Source organism: Heteronotia binoei, chromosome 19 (genome assembly GCF_032191835.1).
Source record: "Heteronotia binoei isolate CCM8104 ecotype False Entrance Well chromosome 19, APGP_CSIRO_Hbin_v1, whole genome shotgun sequence".
Taxonomy (NCBI): domain Eukaryota; kingdom Metazoa; phylum Chordata; class Lepidosauria; order Squamata; family Gekkonidae; genus Heteronotia; species Heteronotia binoei.
The window spans coordinates 41,326,338-41,344,431 of NC_083241.1; the positions used below are offsets into that span (position 1 = coordinate 41,326,338).

Below are 18,094 nucleotides of genomic sequence, written 5' to 3' on the forward strand. Positions count from 1 at the left end.
CCCTTCTCCTTTGGTGGTCAAAGTATTTGAGTCTCAGCTTCAGCATCTGACCTTCCAGGGAACAGTCTGGGTTGATTTCCCTTAGGACGGACTGATTGGCTCTTCTTGCAGTCCAAGGGACTCTCAAGAGTCTTCTCCAGTGAGTGCCCCCTTTTCATTGGGTGGCCCAAGTATTTGAGCTTCAGCTTCAGCATCTGACCTTCCAGGGAACAGTCTGGGTTGATTTCCCTTAGGACTGACTGATCGGCTCTTCTTGCAGTCCAAGGGACTCTTAAGAGTCTTCTCCAGTGAGCGCTCCCTTCTCATTGGGTGGCCCAAGCATTGGAGCTTCAGCTTCAGCATCTGACCTTCCAAGGAACAGTCTGGGTTGATTTCCCTTAGGACTGACTGATTGGATCTTCTTGCAGTCCAAGGGACTCTCAAGATTCTTCTCCAGCATCTCCCAAATTGCTGGAGCTGCTTAATTGCGAACTTTGGAAATTGCTACCGATGCATCCAGGCAGGCCCCAGGTGCGTCGCCCACGGATTTCCACTGGCCAGCCAACATCGCTTGGCAGCAGACAGCCAGAGCCGCCCTAATCCAATTACCTCCGCTGCTCAGTGAAATCGGCCCATCTTCCAGCCCCCTCCCCAACGGACAGCGGCTCTAATGAGCTTTATCAGCTGGATCCAGACGTCTCCACCTACGCCGGCCGACTGAACAAGGCCTCTAATTGGCAAACGGTGCGCAAATCGCCAAGGGAACCCTCCAGAGCCGCTGCCAGCCGCCCCTCGAGGGAACTGCGGGTTTTCTTTTTTCCTCCTCCTCATGCCGAAACGCCAGTTTTCATCACATTTCATTTCTCGACAAAGGAATACAGACAGGATACCGTGGGGAGCGCATCACCAATTCCACACACCACCACCCCCCACTCCTCAAAGCCAAAGCTCAGCAAATCCTTCGTTCTCTCGTACAGAAGAGAGTTCAAAGTTGCTGAGTGCTTCCTGAACTCTGGGCAAACAGGAAGCATTAAAGGGCATTAGGCGCACTTCAAATCCTCCAGTGGTCCATAAAACGCTAAGTGCTGTTTGGGTTGGCAAACAGAAGAAAGAAAATGAGGGGGGGGGTGTCCTCTCTGTGATGCTGCTGGGCAAAGGACAACCCTGGCAATTCCCCCCCCCCCCAACCCCAACAGCAGCACAACTTAGAGAAGTGGACTCAGGGAAGGGAAGGGAGGATGTCCTTCCCTCTTTGTTTCCTCTCTTTGGTTCGTGCAAAGGCACTGTGATCGGCCATCTTCATCAGATAAATGACGTTGAGGAAGTGGAGCAGAAGGGGGCAGAGAGAATTCAGTATGGATGTGAGAGGGATAAGACCAGGGACTTTTTTTTTGTAGCAGGAGCTCCTTTGCATATTAGGCCGCACCCCCTGATGCAGCCAATCCTCCAAGAGTTTACAGGGCCTACTGGAAGCTCCAGGAGGATTGGCTACATTAGGAGTGTGGGGTGTGGTCTAACATGTGATTTGGGGGTGGACGGTGGCTCAGTGGTAGAGCATCTACTTGGGAAGCAGAAGGTCCCAGGTTCAATCCCCGGCATCTCCAACTAAAAAGGGTCCAGGCTAGTAGGCGTGAAAAACCTCCGCTTGAGACCTTGGAGAGCTGCTGCCAGTCTGAGCAGACAGGACTGACTTTGATGGACCCAGGGTCTGATTCAGTATAAGGTAGCTTCATAAGTTCATATGTCTAAGGGGAGGGACAGTGGCTCAGGGGTAGAGCATCTGCTTGGTAAGCAGGAAGTCCCAGGTTCAATCCCCGGCATTTCCACTAAAAAAGAGTCCAGGCAAATAGGCGTGAAAAACCTCTACTTGAGACCCTGGAGAGCCACTGCCAGTCTGAGTAGACAAGACTGACTTTGATGGACCCAGGGTCTGATTGAGTAGAAGGCAGCTTCATAGGTTCATATGTTCATGTTCAACATGCAAAGGAGTTCCTGCTACAAAAAAAAAAAAAAAGCCCTGAATAAGAGCCCCCATCCCCACAAAAAAAACCTAGGTTAGGAGAGCTCTGACAGAAGCTGCCCTTTCAAGGACTACTCCTGCCAGAGCTATGGCTGACCCAAGGCCATTCCAGCAGGTGCAAGTGGAGGAGTGGGGAATCAAATCCGGTTCTCCCAGACAAGAGTCCGCACACTTCACCACTACACCAAATGAGTTCAACACCTCTGATATAACCACTGCGCGTAGCCAATGAGCACAGCTCCTGCGACGTGCCAAGAGCCAAGCTTCCTCCCCCCCGTTTCATAGGAGGATTTTGAGGCCCTGAGCCCAGGATTCCAAACTGATGACCTGGCAGTGCAGGAGAACTGCACAAGAAAAAACCAGGAGTCTTTTTTAAACCCAGTTCATTTTTCTGCAGGGGGAAATAAATGGTTGGGGGGAGGCAATCCAGTGACCGGGATTTCGGGTTTACCGCTCGAGCTCCAGCTTGCCAAGCAGAGAAGCTGTCCTGGACAAGTTTGTTGCCCATGAAATGCCTTTCATCTGGCTGGCACAAAAAGAAGAAGAAGACGACTGCAGATTTATACCCCACCCTTCTCTCTGAATCAGAGACTCAGAGTGGCTCACAATCTCCTTTATCTCCCTCCCCTACAACAGACACCCTGTGAGGTGGGTGGGGCTGCGAGGGGTCTCCCAGCAGCTGCCCTTTCAAGGACAACCTCTGCCAGAGCTATGGCTGACCCAAGGCCATTCCAGCAGGTGCAAGTGGAGGAGTGGGGAATCAAACCCGGTTCTCCCAGATAAGAGCCCGCACACTTAACCACTACACCAAACTGGCTGGGGAAGGAGGATGAACCAGCCACACCGGTGACACGAGATGGTTAGAATGAATAAAAGGAAGTACTTCTTCACCCAAAGGGTGATTAACACATGGAATTCACTGCCACAGGAGGTGGCGGCGCCTACAGGCATAGACAGCTTCAAGAGGGGATTGGATAAACATTTGGAGCGTATTGTTGGAACTCTCTGTCTGGGGCAAGTGATGCTCTGTATTCTTGGTGCTTGGAGGTGGAGGGCAACAGTGGGAGAGCTTCTAGTGTCCTGGCCCCACTGATAGACCTCTTGATGGCGCCTGGTTTTTTGGCCCACTGTGTGACACAGAGTGTTGGACTGGAGGGGCCATTGGCCTGATCCAACATGGCTTCTCTTATGTTCTTATGTCTGGGGCAGTGATGCTCTGTATTCTTGGTGCTTGGGGGGGGGCACAGTGGGAGGACTTCTAGTGTCCTGGCCCCACTGGTGGACCTCCTGATGGCACTTGGGTTTTTTGGCCACTGTGTGACACAGAGTGTTGGACTGGATGGGCCACTGGCCTGACCCAACATGGCTTCTCTTATGTTCTTTGCCACAGATGGAGCAAAGGAGAGCAAGGGTAGGGCCACATCTGGTGTATCCCCCACAGCTAGCGCAGAGCACTGTTGTTGGCCCACCTTCCCATTCTATCGTACCTGTGTAGTGTTCGTTCCCTTGTGCCGCGCACGTCAGCAGCTGGGCCATGGAGGAGCCCACGGCCTTGGAGGTGCTTCCCAGGTCCTGCGCGCACTTCTCCAGCTGAGAGAGACAGAGAGAAAAACCTAAACTGAGGCCAAGCAGTGAGTCGCCCGGTGCTCAATCTCCCGCCGCTTGATGGCTGCTGAAACCTTGCCCTCTGATGGGACACAACCGCGTCCTCTGAGGTAGCAACACTCCAACGGTGAATGGGCAGCAGCCCTCTAAGTGGAGTTAGCGTGAGTTAGCTCACAGATTTTTAGCCTCTAGCTCACACATTTTGGTCTTAGCTCAGAGCACGCTCATTTATGCAGCAGTTCACAGCTTTAAGGCCAGGAGCTCACAACTTTAATACCGGTAGCTCACAAAGTAGAATTTTTGCTCACAAGACTCTGCAGCTTAGAGGGAACACCGCCCCTTTCACCATGTCCTCCATTCTGTTTTCTCCTATCCAAACAAACTGATATGCCCCTTCGTGCTTTGGATTACTTGTAAGATGCCCTAAGTGATATTTCTAACAGGATAAAGATAAAACCACCATTATCCTAATATAAATCCTGCCTTTTGCAACCTATAGAGAGCCGGACTATCCAAGGGGGCTTTTCCCGGCAGGTATTTAAGGTCGTACCACACAGAATGGGAGGCAGCTGAAAATGGTTTTATTTAGGGACTGCGTTTGATTAAAGCAGTTCTAAGCCGTGCTTTCAACGTTTGGTTTTGTGCATTCTGTTTTATGTCTTCCATCTATATTGCAAGCCACCTCGAGAAGAAAGGTGGCTAATTTTAAAGAAAGAAAGAAATCACAAACAAGGACTTCCCTCAGCCAGGAAATAGCTCTGAGCTAGCTGGACTGAAGCGCTCTGAGTTCAAGTCCAAGTCATCGGCGGCCAATCCGAAGACCACATTCGGCTTCCGATTCTGGGGTCCCTTCTAAGCTAGGGTTGCCAATCCCCAGGTGGGGGCATGGGATCCCCCGGATTGGAGGCCCTCCCCCCGCTTCAGGGTCATCAGAAGGCGGGGGGAGGGGAAGGAAATGTCTGCTGGGAACTCTATTATTCCCTATGGAGACTTATCCATGGGTATCTGGGGCTCTGGGGTGGGTCTGTCTTTTGAGACAGAGGCGCCAAATTTTCAGTATAGCATCCAGTGCCTCTCCCCAAAATACCCCCCAAGTTTCAAAAAGATTGGACCAGGGGGTCCAATTCTATGAGCCCCCAAAGAAGGTGCCCCTATCCTTCATTGTTTCCTATGGAACCAAGGCATTTAAAAAGGTGTGTGGTCCCTTTAAATGTGATGGCCAGAACTCCCTTTGGAGTTCAGTTGTGTTTGTCACACCCTTGCTCCTGGCTCCACCCCCAAAATCTCCTGTCTCCACCCCCAAAGTCCCCAGATATTTCTTGAATTGGACTTGGCAACCCTATTCTAAGCAGAGTTAGAAAAGTCCAACAACACCCTGTTCATTCCAACTCCCTGATCCCCCCCCCCTTTTACCGTTTCCCCTGGGAGTGGCTTCAACTCTCCATCAATAGCTGCCATCTTTGCATCTTGCAGTTCGTTTTTGAGCGTCTGGACCGTGTTCAGGGCAGAGTCTATTTCCATGGGGCCACACGCTTCATGCGCCTTTGTGGAAGACATGAACATAAAACAGGGGCGGGTGACCACGGCATCCATCTGTCCCGAAAGCACGCACCTCGCTTGTTGGTCAAAGGACTGCATGGGAAAGGAGGCATTGCGTGGGAACGAACCTTACCCAAAATGGGAGGCAGGAATTGCACATCGTCTCACACATAGATTTTTTAATGGAGCCCATTTACATTTCCAACCATCACGTCCCAAAGAATCGCGCTGTCATTTCTGTGGACCCCAACCCACCCGCCCAAAGCACTGTTTCAACTGTCCTAAAGAGGCCAAAACGAGAGGATTCAATTCCCGATAAACCCACGGTTGGCGAAAGGCAGCGTTCACCTTCTGGGTCAGCTCACCTTCTGGGAGGCCGTCCTCAACTCCGCCAGGCTGGTGGCCAGGTTCTTGGCACACTGGCTTAGCTGCATGGCAGCCGCCTGATCAGCCACCGTCGGCACCGCTGCTTTCGCTGAGGCCACCATTTTGCTTCCCGGCTGTTGGAAGAAACACAAGACAAGAAGAAAGGGACATGATTGCCACGCATGCCCATCTGCTGAGATTTTGCACTGCCAAGGGAGAGGCTGTGGCTCAGTGGGCAGAGCCTCTGCTCGGCATGCAGAAGGTTCCAGGTTCAGTCCCCGGCATCTCCCGTTAAAAGGATCAGGTGGTAGGTGATGGGAAAGACCTCAGCCTGAGACCTTGGAGAGCCACTGCTGGTCTACAATACTGCACTTGATGGGGAGAGAGTGTGGCTCAGTGGCAGAGCCTCTGCTTGGCGCACAGAAGGTCCCAGGTTCAATCCCCGGCATCTCCAGTGAAAAGGACCAGGCAGGAGGTGATGGGAAAGACCTCAGCCTGAGACCCTGGAGAGCCACTGCTGGTCTACAATACTGCACTTGATGGGAGAGAGAGTGTGGCTCAGTGGCAGAGCCTCTGCTTGGCATGCAGAAGGTCCCAGGTTCAATCCCTGACATCTCCAGTCAGAAGGACCAGGCAGGAGGTGATGGGAAAGACCTCTGCCTGAGACCTTGGAGAGCCATTGCTGGTCTACAATACTGCACTTGAAGGGAGAGAGAGTGTGGCTCAGTGGGCAGAGCCTCTGCTTGGCATGCAGAAGGTTCCAGGTTCAAACCCCGGCATCTCCAGTTGAAAGGACCAGAGAGGAGGTGATGGGAAAGACCTCAGCCTGAGACCTTGGAGAGCCATTGCTGGTCTACAATACTGCACTTGATGGGGGAGAGAGTGTGGCTCAGTGGCAGAGCCTCTGCTTGGCATGCAGAAGGTCCCAGATTCAATCCCTGACATCTCCAGTTAGAAGGGCCAGGCAGGAGGTGATGGGAAAGACCTCTGCCTGAGACCCTGGAGAGCCACTGCTGGTCTACAATACTGCTCTTGATGGGGGAGAGAGTGTGGCTCAGTGGCAGAGCCTCTGCTTGGCATGCAGAAGGTCCCAGGTTCAATCCCCAGCATCTCCAGTTAAAAGGACCAGGCAGGAGGTGATGGGAAAGACCTCTGCCTGAGACCTTGGAGAGCCATTGCTGGTCTACAATACTGCACTCGATGGGAGAGAGAGTGTGGCTCAGTGGCACAGCCTCTGCTTGGCATGCAGAAGGCCCCAGGTTCAGTCCCCGGCATCTCCAGTTAAAAGGATCAAATAGAAGGTGATGGGAAAGACCTTTCCCTGCCTGAGACCCTGGAGAGCGGCTGCCAGTCTGAGTTGACAATACTGATTTGATGGACCAGAGGTCTGATTCAGTAGAAGGCAGCTTCAAGCGGCCGTTTCAGAGAGCTGCAAGTTTCAAAGCTTAAGGCAATTTCATGTTTTCGTCACTTGCATGCAGACCATCCCTGGTTCAGTCCCCAGTATCTCCAGTTAAAAGGCCCAGGCAGTGGGTGATGGGAAAGACCTCAGCCTGAGACCCTGGAGAGCCACTGCTGGTCTACAATACTGCACTTGATGGGGAGAGCGGAGGAGTCTCTGCTTGGTTCCCAGATTTAATCCCCGGCATCTCCAGTTCGAAAAGACCAAGCAGGAGGTGATGGGAAAGAGATCTCTGCCTGAGACCCTGGAGAAAGGCTGCCTGTCTGAGTAGACAGCTCTGACTTTGATGGACTTTGGGGAGGGACGGTGGCTCAGTGGTAGAGCATCTGCTTGGGAAGCAGAAGGTCCCAGGTTCAATCCCTGGCATCTCCAAAAAAAGGGTCCAGGCAAATAGGTGTGAAAAACCTCAGCTTGAGACCCTGGAGAGCCGCTGCCAGTCTGAGAAGACAATACTGACTTTGATGGACCAAGGGTCTGATTCAGTATAAGGCAGCTTCATATTGGGGAGGGACAGTGGCTCAGTGGTGGAGCATCTGCTTGGGAAGCAGAAGGTCCCAGGTTCAATCCCTGGTATCTCCAAAAAAGGGTCCAGGCAAATAGGTGTGAAAAACCTCAGCTTGAGACCCTGGAGAGCCGCTGCCAGTCTGAGAAGACAATACTGACTTTGATGGACCAAAGGTCTGATTCAGTATAAGGCAGCTTCATATGTTCATATGACCCAATTCAGTAGCTTCATGTGTTCATCTGCATGGCACGCAGAAAGTCCCAGGTTCAGTCTCCGGCATCTTCAGTTCAAAATCGATCTGGCAGTAGAGACTCAGGAGAGCAGCTGCCAGTCTGAGCAGACAATACTGATTTGATGGACCCAAGGCCTGATTTAGTAGCTTCCCGTGTTCATCTGCTTGGCACACAGAAGGTCCCAGGTTCAATCCCCGGCGTCTCCAGTTCGAAATGGACCTGGCAGTAGAGACTCAGGAGAGCAGCTGCCAGTCTGAGTAGACGAAGACTGACTTTGACGGGCCAGGGTTCTGAGTCAGCAAAAGGCAGCTCCATGCGTCCAAGTGAGCTCCCCACCCACACAGCTGTCTCTACAATTTTTGCTCGAAATCCCCCAGCCTCCCTTCCGCAGCCAAACCCCTCCCCTGTCAACTTTCCCAACACTGATGAGGAAAGAAGTTGGGGGGGGGGGGAGATGTTATTTCATTTTCTTCCAGATGCCCATTCCAAGCTAACGAGGCTGAAAGGGCCAGACAGCTAGTCCCCCCACCCCTCCGCCTCTCCAGAATTCCTCGCCTTCGCCGTACCTGGAGGAAAATCTGGCTGGAGTTTATCAAGGCGAGTTGGGCGCTGAGGTCTTCGGCCTGGGCTTGACTCCCCCGAACACCCTGGACCAGTTGGGGGATGTGATCGGCGACATTCTGCAGGAAAGGAAGAGGCGGAAAAGAGGCCGCCGTTGAGAAGGACGCTCGAGACCAAACACAGAGAACCAGAGGTTGCCTGCTTGGCGGATTGTAAGGGGTTACAGAAAACTATTTGAAAAGCAAACATCCCGTACAGTTCACCAGCGGGTTGTGTGTGTGTGTTTTAAAATTAATTACATGAAGAAAATAAAAATACAGAATTACAATATAGAACCGCCTGCTGCTCTTCCAAACAGCTGCTTGTGTGCTGCTGACTTTTCTCATTCCCCCCAAAGTTCCAAGATTTCTAAGCGCAAAGTGGGCAGTTGCGCCTGCAGCAGCTGAAAGGAGCAAGTATCCAGTGGCACCCTGAAGCCTAACAAAAATTGTGGCAGGGGAGGGGTTTTCATGGAATTTGAATAAGTGAATTTCATGGAATTTTGAAGCTCCTACCCTGCCACAAATCGTTTTTGTGGTGCTTCTGGACTCTGGTCTGTCTTCCTTCCTTCCTTCCTTCCTTCCTTCCTTCCTTCCTTCCTTCCTTCCTTCCTTCCTTCCTTCCTTCCTTCCTTCCTTCCTTCCTTCCTTCCTTCCTTCCTTCCTTCCTTCCTTCCTTCCTTCCTTCCCTCCCTTTCTCACAATATGAGAACTCATGGACATTTAATGAAATTGCTGAGCAGTCGGGTTCGAACGGACAAAAGGAAGTCCTTCTTCACCCAAAGGGTGATTAACATGCGGAATTCACTGCCACAGGAGGTGGTGGCGGCTACAGGCACAGATGGCTTCAAGAGGGGATTGGATAAGCATATGGAGCAGAGGTCCATCAGTGGCTATTAGCCACAGTGTATTGTTGGAACTCTCTGTCTGGGGCAGTGATGCTCTGTATTCTAGGTGCTGGGAGGGGCAACAGTGGGAGGGCTTCTAGTGTCCTGGCCCCACTGATGGACCTCCTGATGGCACCTGGTTTTTTGCTTAACATACGTGCCACATAGAATAGATGTTTGAAAGTCACAAGACAGGAAGGAAGGGAAGGAGGGAGGGGAGAGAAGAGCGAGGGAGGGAAAGGTGAAAGGAAAGCAACTTTAAGTGCATTATCTAAGTCACCAGCTGGCTTGACTTGGAGAAGTGATTCAAAGGGAGAAATGCTTTCTCCAAGCTGGCCAACAAGGCGGTGGGGGCTTTGAGAGCCACACAGTATGTGTAAGAACATAAGAGAAGCCATGTTGGATCAGGCCAATGGCCCATCCAGTCCAACACTCTGTGTCACATAAGAACATAAGAGAAGCCATGTTGGATCAGGCCAATGGCCCATCCAGTCCAACACTCTGTGTCGCATAAGAACATAAGAGAAGCCATGTTGGATCAGGCCAATGGCCCATCCAGTCCAACACTCTGTGTCACATAAGAACATAAGAGAAGCCATGTTGGATCAGGCCAATGGCCCATCCAGTCCAACACTCTGCGTCACACAGTGGCAAAAAACCAGGGGCCATCAGGAGGACCATCAGTGGGGCCAGGACACTAGAAGCCCTCCCACTGTTGCCCCTCCCAGCACCTAGAATACAGAGCATCAGTGCCCCAGATAGAAGAACGTAAGAGAAGCCATGTTGGATCAGGCCAATGGCCCATCCAGTCCAACACTCTGTCACACAGTGGCCAAAAAAACCAGGTGCCTTCAGGAGGTCCACCAATGGGGCCAGGACACTAGAAGCCCTCCCACTGTTGCCCCTCCCAGCACCTAGAATACAGAGCATCAGTGCCCCAGATAGAAGAACGTAAGAGAAGCCATGTTGGATCAGGCCAATGGCCCATCCAGTCCAACACTCTGTCACACAGTGGCCAAAAAAACCAGGTGCCTTCAGGAGGTCCACCAATGGGGCCAGGACACTAGAAGCCCTCCCACTGTTGCCCTCCACCTCCAAGCACCAAGAATACAGAGCATCACTGCCCCGAGACAGGGTGTTCCAACAATAGGCTGTGGCTGTTATGATGCACTGAGGTTTTAAAGTCTAATTTTATAATGTTAAAGAGTTTTACGGAATTTTATATTAATATTAGGTATTTTGTTTTTAATTATGTTTTGTGATCACGCTTATTGGTTCTCTTCCTTGCTTGGTTTTAAATTATTTGCAATTTGTTTTGTATTTACTGTCTTGTTTTATCTTTTATCTGCACCTTGTGGCACAGAGTGGTAAAGCAGCAGCACTGTGGTCTGAACTTTCTGCTCACGACCTGAGTTCGATTCTGGCGGAAGCCGGATTCAGGTAGCGGGCCCAAGGTTGACTCAGCCTTCCATCCTTCCAAGATCGGGGGGGAAGTGGAGATGACTGGGGAAGGCAATGGCAAACCACCCCGTAAAAAGTCTGCCGTGAAAACGTTGTGAAAGCAACGTCACCCCAGAGATGGAAACGACTGGTGCTTGCGCAGGGGACCTTTCCTTTCCTTTATCTTGAGCTTAAGACCATTGGCCAAAGAAGCTAAGAAGAAAACGAAGACTGCAGATTTATACTCCGCCCTTCTCTCCGATTCAGGGTCTCAGAGCGGCTCACAATCTCCCCTATCTCCTTCCCCCATAACAGACGCCCTGCAAAAAGAGCCACATGTGGCTTTTGAGCTGCAGTTTGGCCACCTCTGTCTTAGTATTTTTGTATTTTTTTATGTACATCGGTGTGTGTTTGTGTGTGTGAACCTGGAAGTCATGTCAGTCTCTGGTGACTGACCCCTGCTGGGGGGGGGGTCTGCAGGATATTCAGAAAGGTGGCTGAATACAGCCTGCCCTGGCTTCCCGGCTCTGGTATTCCCTCATCCAAGTACTTGCCAGAGTCGACCCTGCTTAGCTTCGAGAGTGGGCTTGCCTGGGCTATCCAGCTCAGGGTGGCCCTTTTCCGTTTCTAAGAGCGTGTGTAAAGAAGCCAGTGGCAGTCACAGAAGGGACACGCTTCCTTTCCCCAACTCAAGGGCACGCTACACCAGTGTAACGCCAGGGACACTATGCGTGCAAGATAGATCCAGGCAAGCATGAATTGCATTCCTCATCTGTGCAGTCATATCTCTGCAGTTCGTCAAGCCCGTCCTTTCAGGCGCTTCTTTGCTCAACTGCAAAAGAGAGGGGAGAAAGCCCTTGGAGGGCAATCTGAGCTCATCCCACAGATTTGTTTGGATCTGCATCACTCTCCGAGCACCCAGGGGACCGCAGAGGACGCACCGCCTATCTTGCCTTGCCAGCATATTAAGCCCGGAGATTATAAATATGGATCCGGCGGGCTTTGGATTCTCCCCCCTGAGCTGCAATTCTGCAATGAGATATCCGTCGGTAATGAAGGCCAGCCTCTTGCGAAGGAAGAACAGTTCCCTTTCGCACAACAAAAGAATATTATCTCATTATTTCCGCCCCGCCGACATCTTGGAAGAAGCAGCCTGGCTCGTGGTTAGTGGGGAATCCCTTTTGCGACAGGCAGGGGTGGAATTCTAGCAGGAGCTCCTTTGCATATTAGGCCACACACCCCTGATGCAGCCAATCCTCCAAGAGCTTACAAAAAGAGCCTTGTAAGCTCTTGGGGGATTGGCTACATCGGGGGGATGTGGCCTAATCTGCAAAGGAGCTCCTGCTAGAATTCCAGCCCTAGTCACGTCAATGTCAAAAATCCACAGGAAGCAGCTAAAATTGGAATGCCGGCACATTATCATTCTTGGTCCCAGTAGGGATTGGGATTGGATCCCTAACGAACTAGTTGTCCCATCATCAGGGTTTTACGTGCACAGTTCGAATCGCTCTGCCGGGTCGTGGCCAGCTGAGAACAGTCCACACCCATTCCGCTTGGACGGCTGATCTTTTTGACAGTCTAGATCTTGCTTTTCATTTGTGTTCTGCACAGTAACCGAGCTCCTTTCTCCCCCGGATTTCACAGCCCACCCTTATTCGTTTTGTAATAATATCCCTTCCTTTCCTCTTTTTCTCTTCTCTGCCCACGTACACGGCGTGCCTCTAACAAAAGCAGCCTTGGCTCACAAAAGCTTCTACCAAAATAAATGTGCAAAGACTTTCAGATGTCACAGGGTTCTTGGAGGTTTTGGCAGACTGAAAAGCAACCCCTCTGAAAGGGGCAAATTTGTTAGGAAAGGACAATTGCAAACTCAAGTATGTCTTGGTGAAGCATCCAATAATCTAGTGTGGTGAAGTGGTTCAGAGTGCTGACGAGGGTCCAATGTTCCTTCTAATTTCCCCCGCACACACACACAAGCAGAGCAGTTCAAATCCTGAGCAGACTATAACTACTGTAATCTAATAATCGGGTGGAATTCTAGCAGAAGCTCCAATGCATATTAGGCCACACACCCCTGATGTAGCCAATCCTCCAAGAGCTTACAAAAAAGAGCCTTGTAAGTTCTTGGAGGACTGGCTACACCAGGGGTGTGTGGCCTAATATGCAAAGGAGCTCCTCCTAGAATTCCACCCCTGCTAATAATAATAATTATTATCATATGGTAAGAACATAAGAGAAGCCATGTTGGATCAGGCCAACGGCTAATCCAGCCCAAAACTGTGTCACATAAGAACATAAGAGAAGCCATGGTGGATCAGGCCAGTGGCCCCTCCAGTCCAACACTCTGTGTCACATAAGAACATAAGAGAAGCCCTGTTGGATCAGGCCAGTGGCCCCTCCAGTCCAACACTCTGTGTCACATAAGAACATAAGAGAAGCCCTGTTGGATCAGGCCAGTGGCCCATCCAGTCCAACACTCTGTGTCACATAAGAACATAAGAGAAGCCCTGTTGGATCAGGCCAATGGCCCCTCCAGTCCAACACTCTGTGTCACATAAGAACATAAGAGAAGCCCTGTTGGATCAGGCCAGTGGCCCCTCCAGTCCAACACTCTGTGTCACATAAGAACATAAGAGAAGCCCTGTTGGATCAGGCCAGTGGCCCCTCCAGTCCAACACTCTGTGTCACATAAGAACATAAGAGAAGCCCTGTTGGATCAGGCCAGTGGCCCCTCCAGTCCAACACTCTGTGTCACATAAGAACATAAGAGAAGCCCTGTTGGATCAGGCCAGTGGCCCATCCAGTCCAACGCTCTGTGTCACATAAGAACATAAGAGAAGCCATGTTAAATCAGGCCAATTGCCCATCCAGCCCAACACTCTGTGTCACACAGTGGCCAAAAAAACCAGGTGCCATCAGGAGGGTCATCAGCGGGGCCAGATAATCCAGCCAGGAGATCCTAAGATTGTCTGGCAGCCAGAAGTGCTAGTTCCTTCAGCATTATGCACCACTAGGTGGTGAACTAGACTTGTTTTAAAGGCAAGAGGTGTTTCAGAGGTGGTTTCGCTGCCTGCTTCTGTGTCACGTTCTGGTATTGCTTGGAGTTCGCCCATCCAAATACTAGCCAGAGCTGACCCTGCTTAGCTTCCCAAATGTGATGAGATCGGGTTAGCCTGGGCTACCAGGTCAGGGCTCCTGTAACATTAATACAGGCAATGAGCAGTGCAAGACTCTGTGCAGGTCCAGACGGCTCCTAAGGGGGGGGCGACGGTGTTAATGAGCACCCCCCCATGCATGCAGCTTAGTGGCAACACTGCTAGAATCTGGAAGATCTAGGTTCCAATCCTTGCTCGTGCTATGGAAGCTCGCCGGGCGACCTTGGGTCAGTCAGTCACACTCTCTCAGCCTAATCTACCTCTCAGGGCTGATGTGACGCAGCGCTTTTTTTGGAGCAGGAGCTCCTTTGCATATTAGGCCACACACCTCAATGTAGCCAATCCTCCTGGAGCTTACAGTAGGCCCTGTACTAAGAGCCCTGTAAGCTATTGGAGGATTGGCTACATCATGGGGGTGTGGCCTAATATGCAAAGGAGCCCCTGCTAGAATTCTATCTCTGGACCCTGTACGAAGAGCCCTGTAAGCTCTTGGAGGGTTGGCTCCATCAGGGGTGTGTGGCCTAATATGCAAAGGAGCCCCTGCTGGAATTCTATCCCTGGACCCTGTACTAAGAGCCCTGTAAGCTCTTGGAGGATTGGCTGCATCAGGGGTGTGTGGCCTAATATGCAAAGGAGCCCCTGCTAGAATTCTATCCCCGGACCCTGTACTAAGAGCACTGTAAGCTCTTGGAGGGTTGGCTATATCATGGGGGTGTGGCCTAATATGCAAAGGAGTTCCTGCTACAAAAAACAGCCCGGATGGGAGGATAGAATGACAGACAGGAGGAAGGATAGAATCTTCTTTGGATCCTGACTGGGAAGAAAATCAGGGTATAAATGAATTAAATAAAGAGTTTCAGGTGCTACCTCCCCCTCTAAGAGCAACGGACATCCCCTGAAATCTTTGCTTCCCCCAGCAGTTCACCATCTATGTGCCAAAGTTGTGCCAAGTATTCAAATTGCAGTTCTAAGAGCTTCCAATAATCTGAAGTTGTGCCAAAGCCGTGCCAAGCTGAAAGTGTACCAACAGTTTGAATGGTGGCCTCAGGCTGTGCCCATTGTCTGAACTAGCGTCCTTTGTTTTAATCTTTATGTTTTATATTTATGAGGTAGTTTAATGTGTTGATATGCTTTATTTATTGTTATTGTGATGTCCCCAGTGTGGAGAGGTGCCCTGAGCCTGCTTGCAGAACGGGGTGGGATATAAACCACAAATGAAATTAAATGAAATATCTCACAACGAGAGCTTTGACTCCTGAAAGCTTACGCCCCAGAAACCTTATTGGTCCTCTAAGCGGCTGTTGGACACAAATCTTGCCACCTCCCAATCTGTGGTGTTAGCGCCAGGACGGTCAGGGAAAATGCTCTCGGCACACGCTCAGAGACTTCACAGAACGATGGAAGACAAACCCCGTTGACCCCCAAAGAAAAGGCAGCTTCTCAGCCTAGAGGGCAGCTGGCACCCTGAGGCTTCTCCCTACCTTGCAGCTCTGGACCAGCTGCTGGTGAGACGCCGTGTTCTTGTTGGAAATTGCTGCGTTTTGGGAGGCTGCAATGGTCTGAGTCGCAGCCGCCGCTGCCTGCTTGGCAGCAACCTGGAAAAGAACACAGACAGAGCCCCTCAGAGCCTGGGAATGGAAGCGGAGTAAAGAGAGAACAACAACAACAAGAAGATCGTAGATTTATACCCCGCTCTGTTCTCTAAATCAGAGCCTCAGAGCGGCTCACAATCTCCTTTCCCTTCCTCCCCCCACAACAGACACCCTGTGAGGTGGGTGGGGATGAGAGAGCTCTCCCAGAACTGCCCTTTCAAGGACAGAGTCTCAGAGTGGCCTACAATCTCCTTTATCTTCTCCCCCCACAACAGACACCCTGTGAGGTGGGTGGGGCTGAAAGAGCTCTCCCAGAAGCTGCCCTTTCAAGGACAGAGTCTCAGAGCAGCCTACAATCTCTTTTATCTTATCCCCCCACAACAGACACCCTGTGAGGTGGGTGGGGCTGAAAGAGCTCTCCCAGAACTGCCCTTTCAAGGACAGAGTCTCAGAGCAGCCTACAATCTCTTTTATCTTCTCCCCCCACAACAGACACCCTGTGAGGTGGGTGGGGCTGAAAGAGCTCTCCCAGAACTGCCCTTTCAAGGACAGAGTCTCAGAGTGGCCTACAATCTCCTTTATCTTCTCCCCCCACAACAGACACCCTGTGAGGTGGGTGGGGCTGAAAGAGCTCTCCCAGAAGCTGCCCTTTCAAGGACAGAGTCTCAGAGCAGCCTACAATCTCTTTTATCTTCCTCCCCCACATCAGACACCCTATGAGGTGGGTGGGGCTGAGAGAGCTGTCTCAGAAGCTGCCCTTTCGAGGACAGAGTCTCAGAGCAGCCAACAATCTCCTACACCTTCCTCCACCACAACAGACGCCCTGTGAGGCAGGTGGGGCTGAGAGAGCTCTCCCAGAAGCTGCCCTTTCAAGGACAGAGTCTCAGAGCAGCCAACAATCTCCTACACCTTCCTCCCCCACAACAGACGCCCTATGAGGTGGGTGGGGCTGAGAGAGCTCTCACAGCAGCTGCCCTTTCAAGGACAACCTCTACAAGAACTTTGGCTGACCCAAGGCCATTCCAGATGCTGCAAGAGGTTAGGGCTTTTTAGCTTGGAGAAATGACAATGGAGGGGTGACATCACAGCGGTTTACAAAATTATGGATGGGATAGAGAAGGCAGAGAAAGACAATGAAAGAACTCTCATAATGCAAGAACTCATGGGGCACTGAGTGAAATGAAGGAGCAGGAGGCTTAGAACAGACCAAAGGAAGTCCTTCTTTGCCCAAAGAGTCATGAACACTTAGGGTTTGCTGCTGCAGGGAGTGGTGCCGGCGACGAGCATAGACAAGAGACATGAGCCCAGGCTGGCTTCTCACCTCTAATCTGTTGACAATTTTCTTCTTGATGGCATTCTGGGCGGCTGCATTGGTGGCCACTCGTAGCCCTTCCGCTGCTTCCCGAAGCCTCTGCTGCTGGTCTTCGTTTTCGGGGTGGGCTGCAGCCCCCTGGGGGAATCCGAAAAGAAAAGCTAACCAGAGTCAGAAGATGCAAAGGATGCTTTGGTTCACTAGTGGCCTGCGTTAGGCCCCCGGAGCGGCTTCGTGGAGCCCCCAAAAGTGGCTTTCTCAAATATTCCTCATGGAGGAATAAAAATCTCTTTCTTTTTTGGGAGCTGACACTGTCATTTATTAAGAAGAGAAGCCTCAAGGGTCAAAGCGAGGCACCAGAACCTCGGCTTATAGGGACAAGGAAGAAAGAAAAAGAAAGAAAGAAAAAGAAGGGTTACAAACTCAATTTGCATTTCCCAACGCCAACTGGACTCCGGACACCTTTGCCGAATACCAGCTGAATACAACCCGCTTCCTAGCCGCTTTGCATGTATTTCCTTCCCAAAGGAAGCAGGTTGATGCAATCCAGGAGGACGATCCCGAAACCGCGTTCCACCCAGCCATGAGGTACCTTTGCCGCTTCAACCATCCGGGCTGTAGAATCGGCCAGCAGCTTCGCGGCAGCAAGAAGCTTCTTGGAATTGTCCATGTCGATTTCTGCCTCGGCGTCTGACCTCATGGCGTTTACCAGATCCGAGGTGGCTTGTGCGAGAACCCTGGCCTGCCGTACCATTTCACCTACAACGGTGGCGAGTTAACAACTTGCTTTTTATCTCTCCTTTATCCCTTCCAGACATACCTCTGCCCTCCCTAACGGGCTCGTCTGGCCCCAGAAGAGGCACTATGCATTCTGATGGAGTGGTTTGGAATCTGAAATATCACGTTAAGTGCACAAAAAACTCAATCCAAAATAGTTCAACTCGAATGTATACAAATATAAATATTATGAATCATCCATATGAAGGATGATCAAGATCATCAGAAGGAGGACTCATCAAATCATCAAGATCTGGGGCCCAGTTCAGATCCCCAAAGGGCTCCAATCAGGCCCCCGAGCAACGGGCTGTCGCCTGCTTCCTTCTCCCTCTCTCTTGCTTCCTTCTGCAGCACAGCTTGCTTTGCCAGGCTTGCTCAGCTGCACAGGAGCTACAGAGCAGAACCTCTATTTTCTACATTGGCTGAGGCTCCTCTCTTGGGGAGGAAAGGGGAGAGCCTTTTTTGCCAGGCTCTCTCAGTTGCACAGTAGAGCTACTGAGCCAAGCCCCTCTTCCTTCTATTGGCTGAGGCTCCTCCCCCTCCTGGTCCCCTGGGGAAGGAAGGAAAGAGCCAGGCTTCCTTTGACCAGTTCACTGGATCACACGGAAGAGATACAAAGAAAG

The 18,094-nt window shown here is 51.3% G+C and overlaps 1 protein-coding gene across 1 annotated transcript in view; it reads right to left on the minus strand.

Annotated features, from left to right (window-relative positions):
- The window catches only part of TLN2 (talin 2), a 254,331-nt gene that overhangs the window by 70,947 nt on the left and 165,290 nt on the right, over nucleotides 1–18,094 (minus strand). Inside the window, 7 exon segments of the mRNA XM_060259753.1 lie at nucleotides 3,487–3,589; nucleotides 5,018–5,146; nucleotides 5,509–5,643; nucleotides 8,276–8,389; nucleotides 15,272–15,385; nucleotides 16,704–16,832; nucleotides 17,287–17,453. Coding sequence (XP_060115736.1) covers nucleotides 3,487–3,589; nucleotides 5,018–5,146; nucleotides 5,509–5,643; nucleotides 8,276–8,389; nucleotides 15,272–15,385; nucleotides 16,704–16,832; nucleotides 17,287–17,453 — 891 coding nt within the window.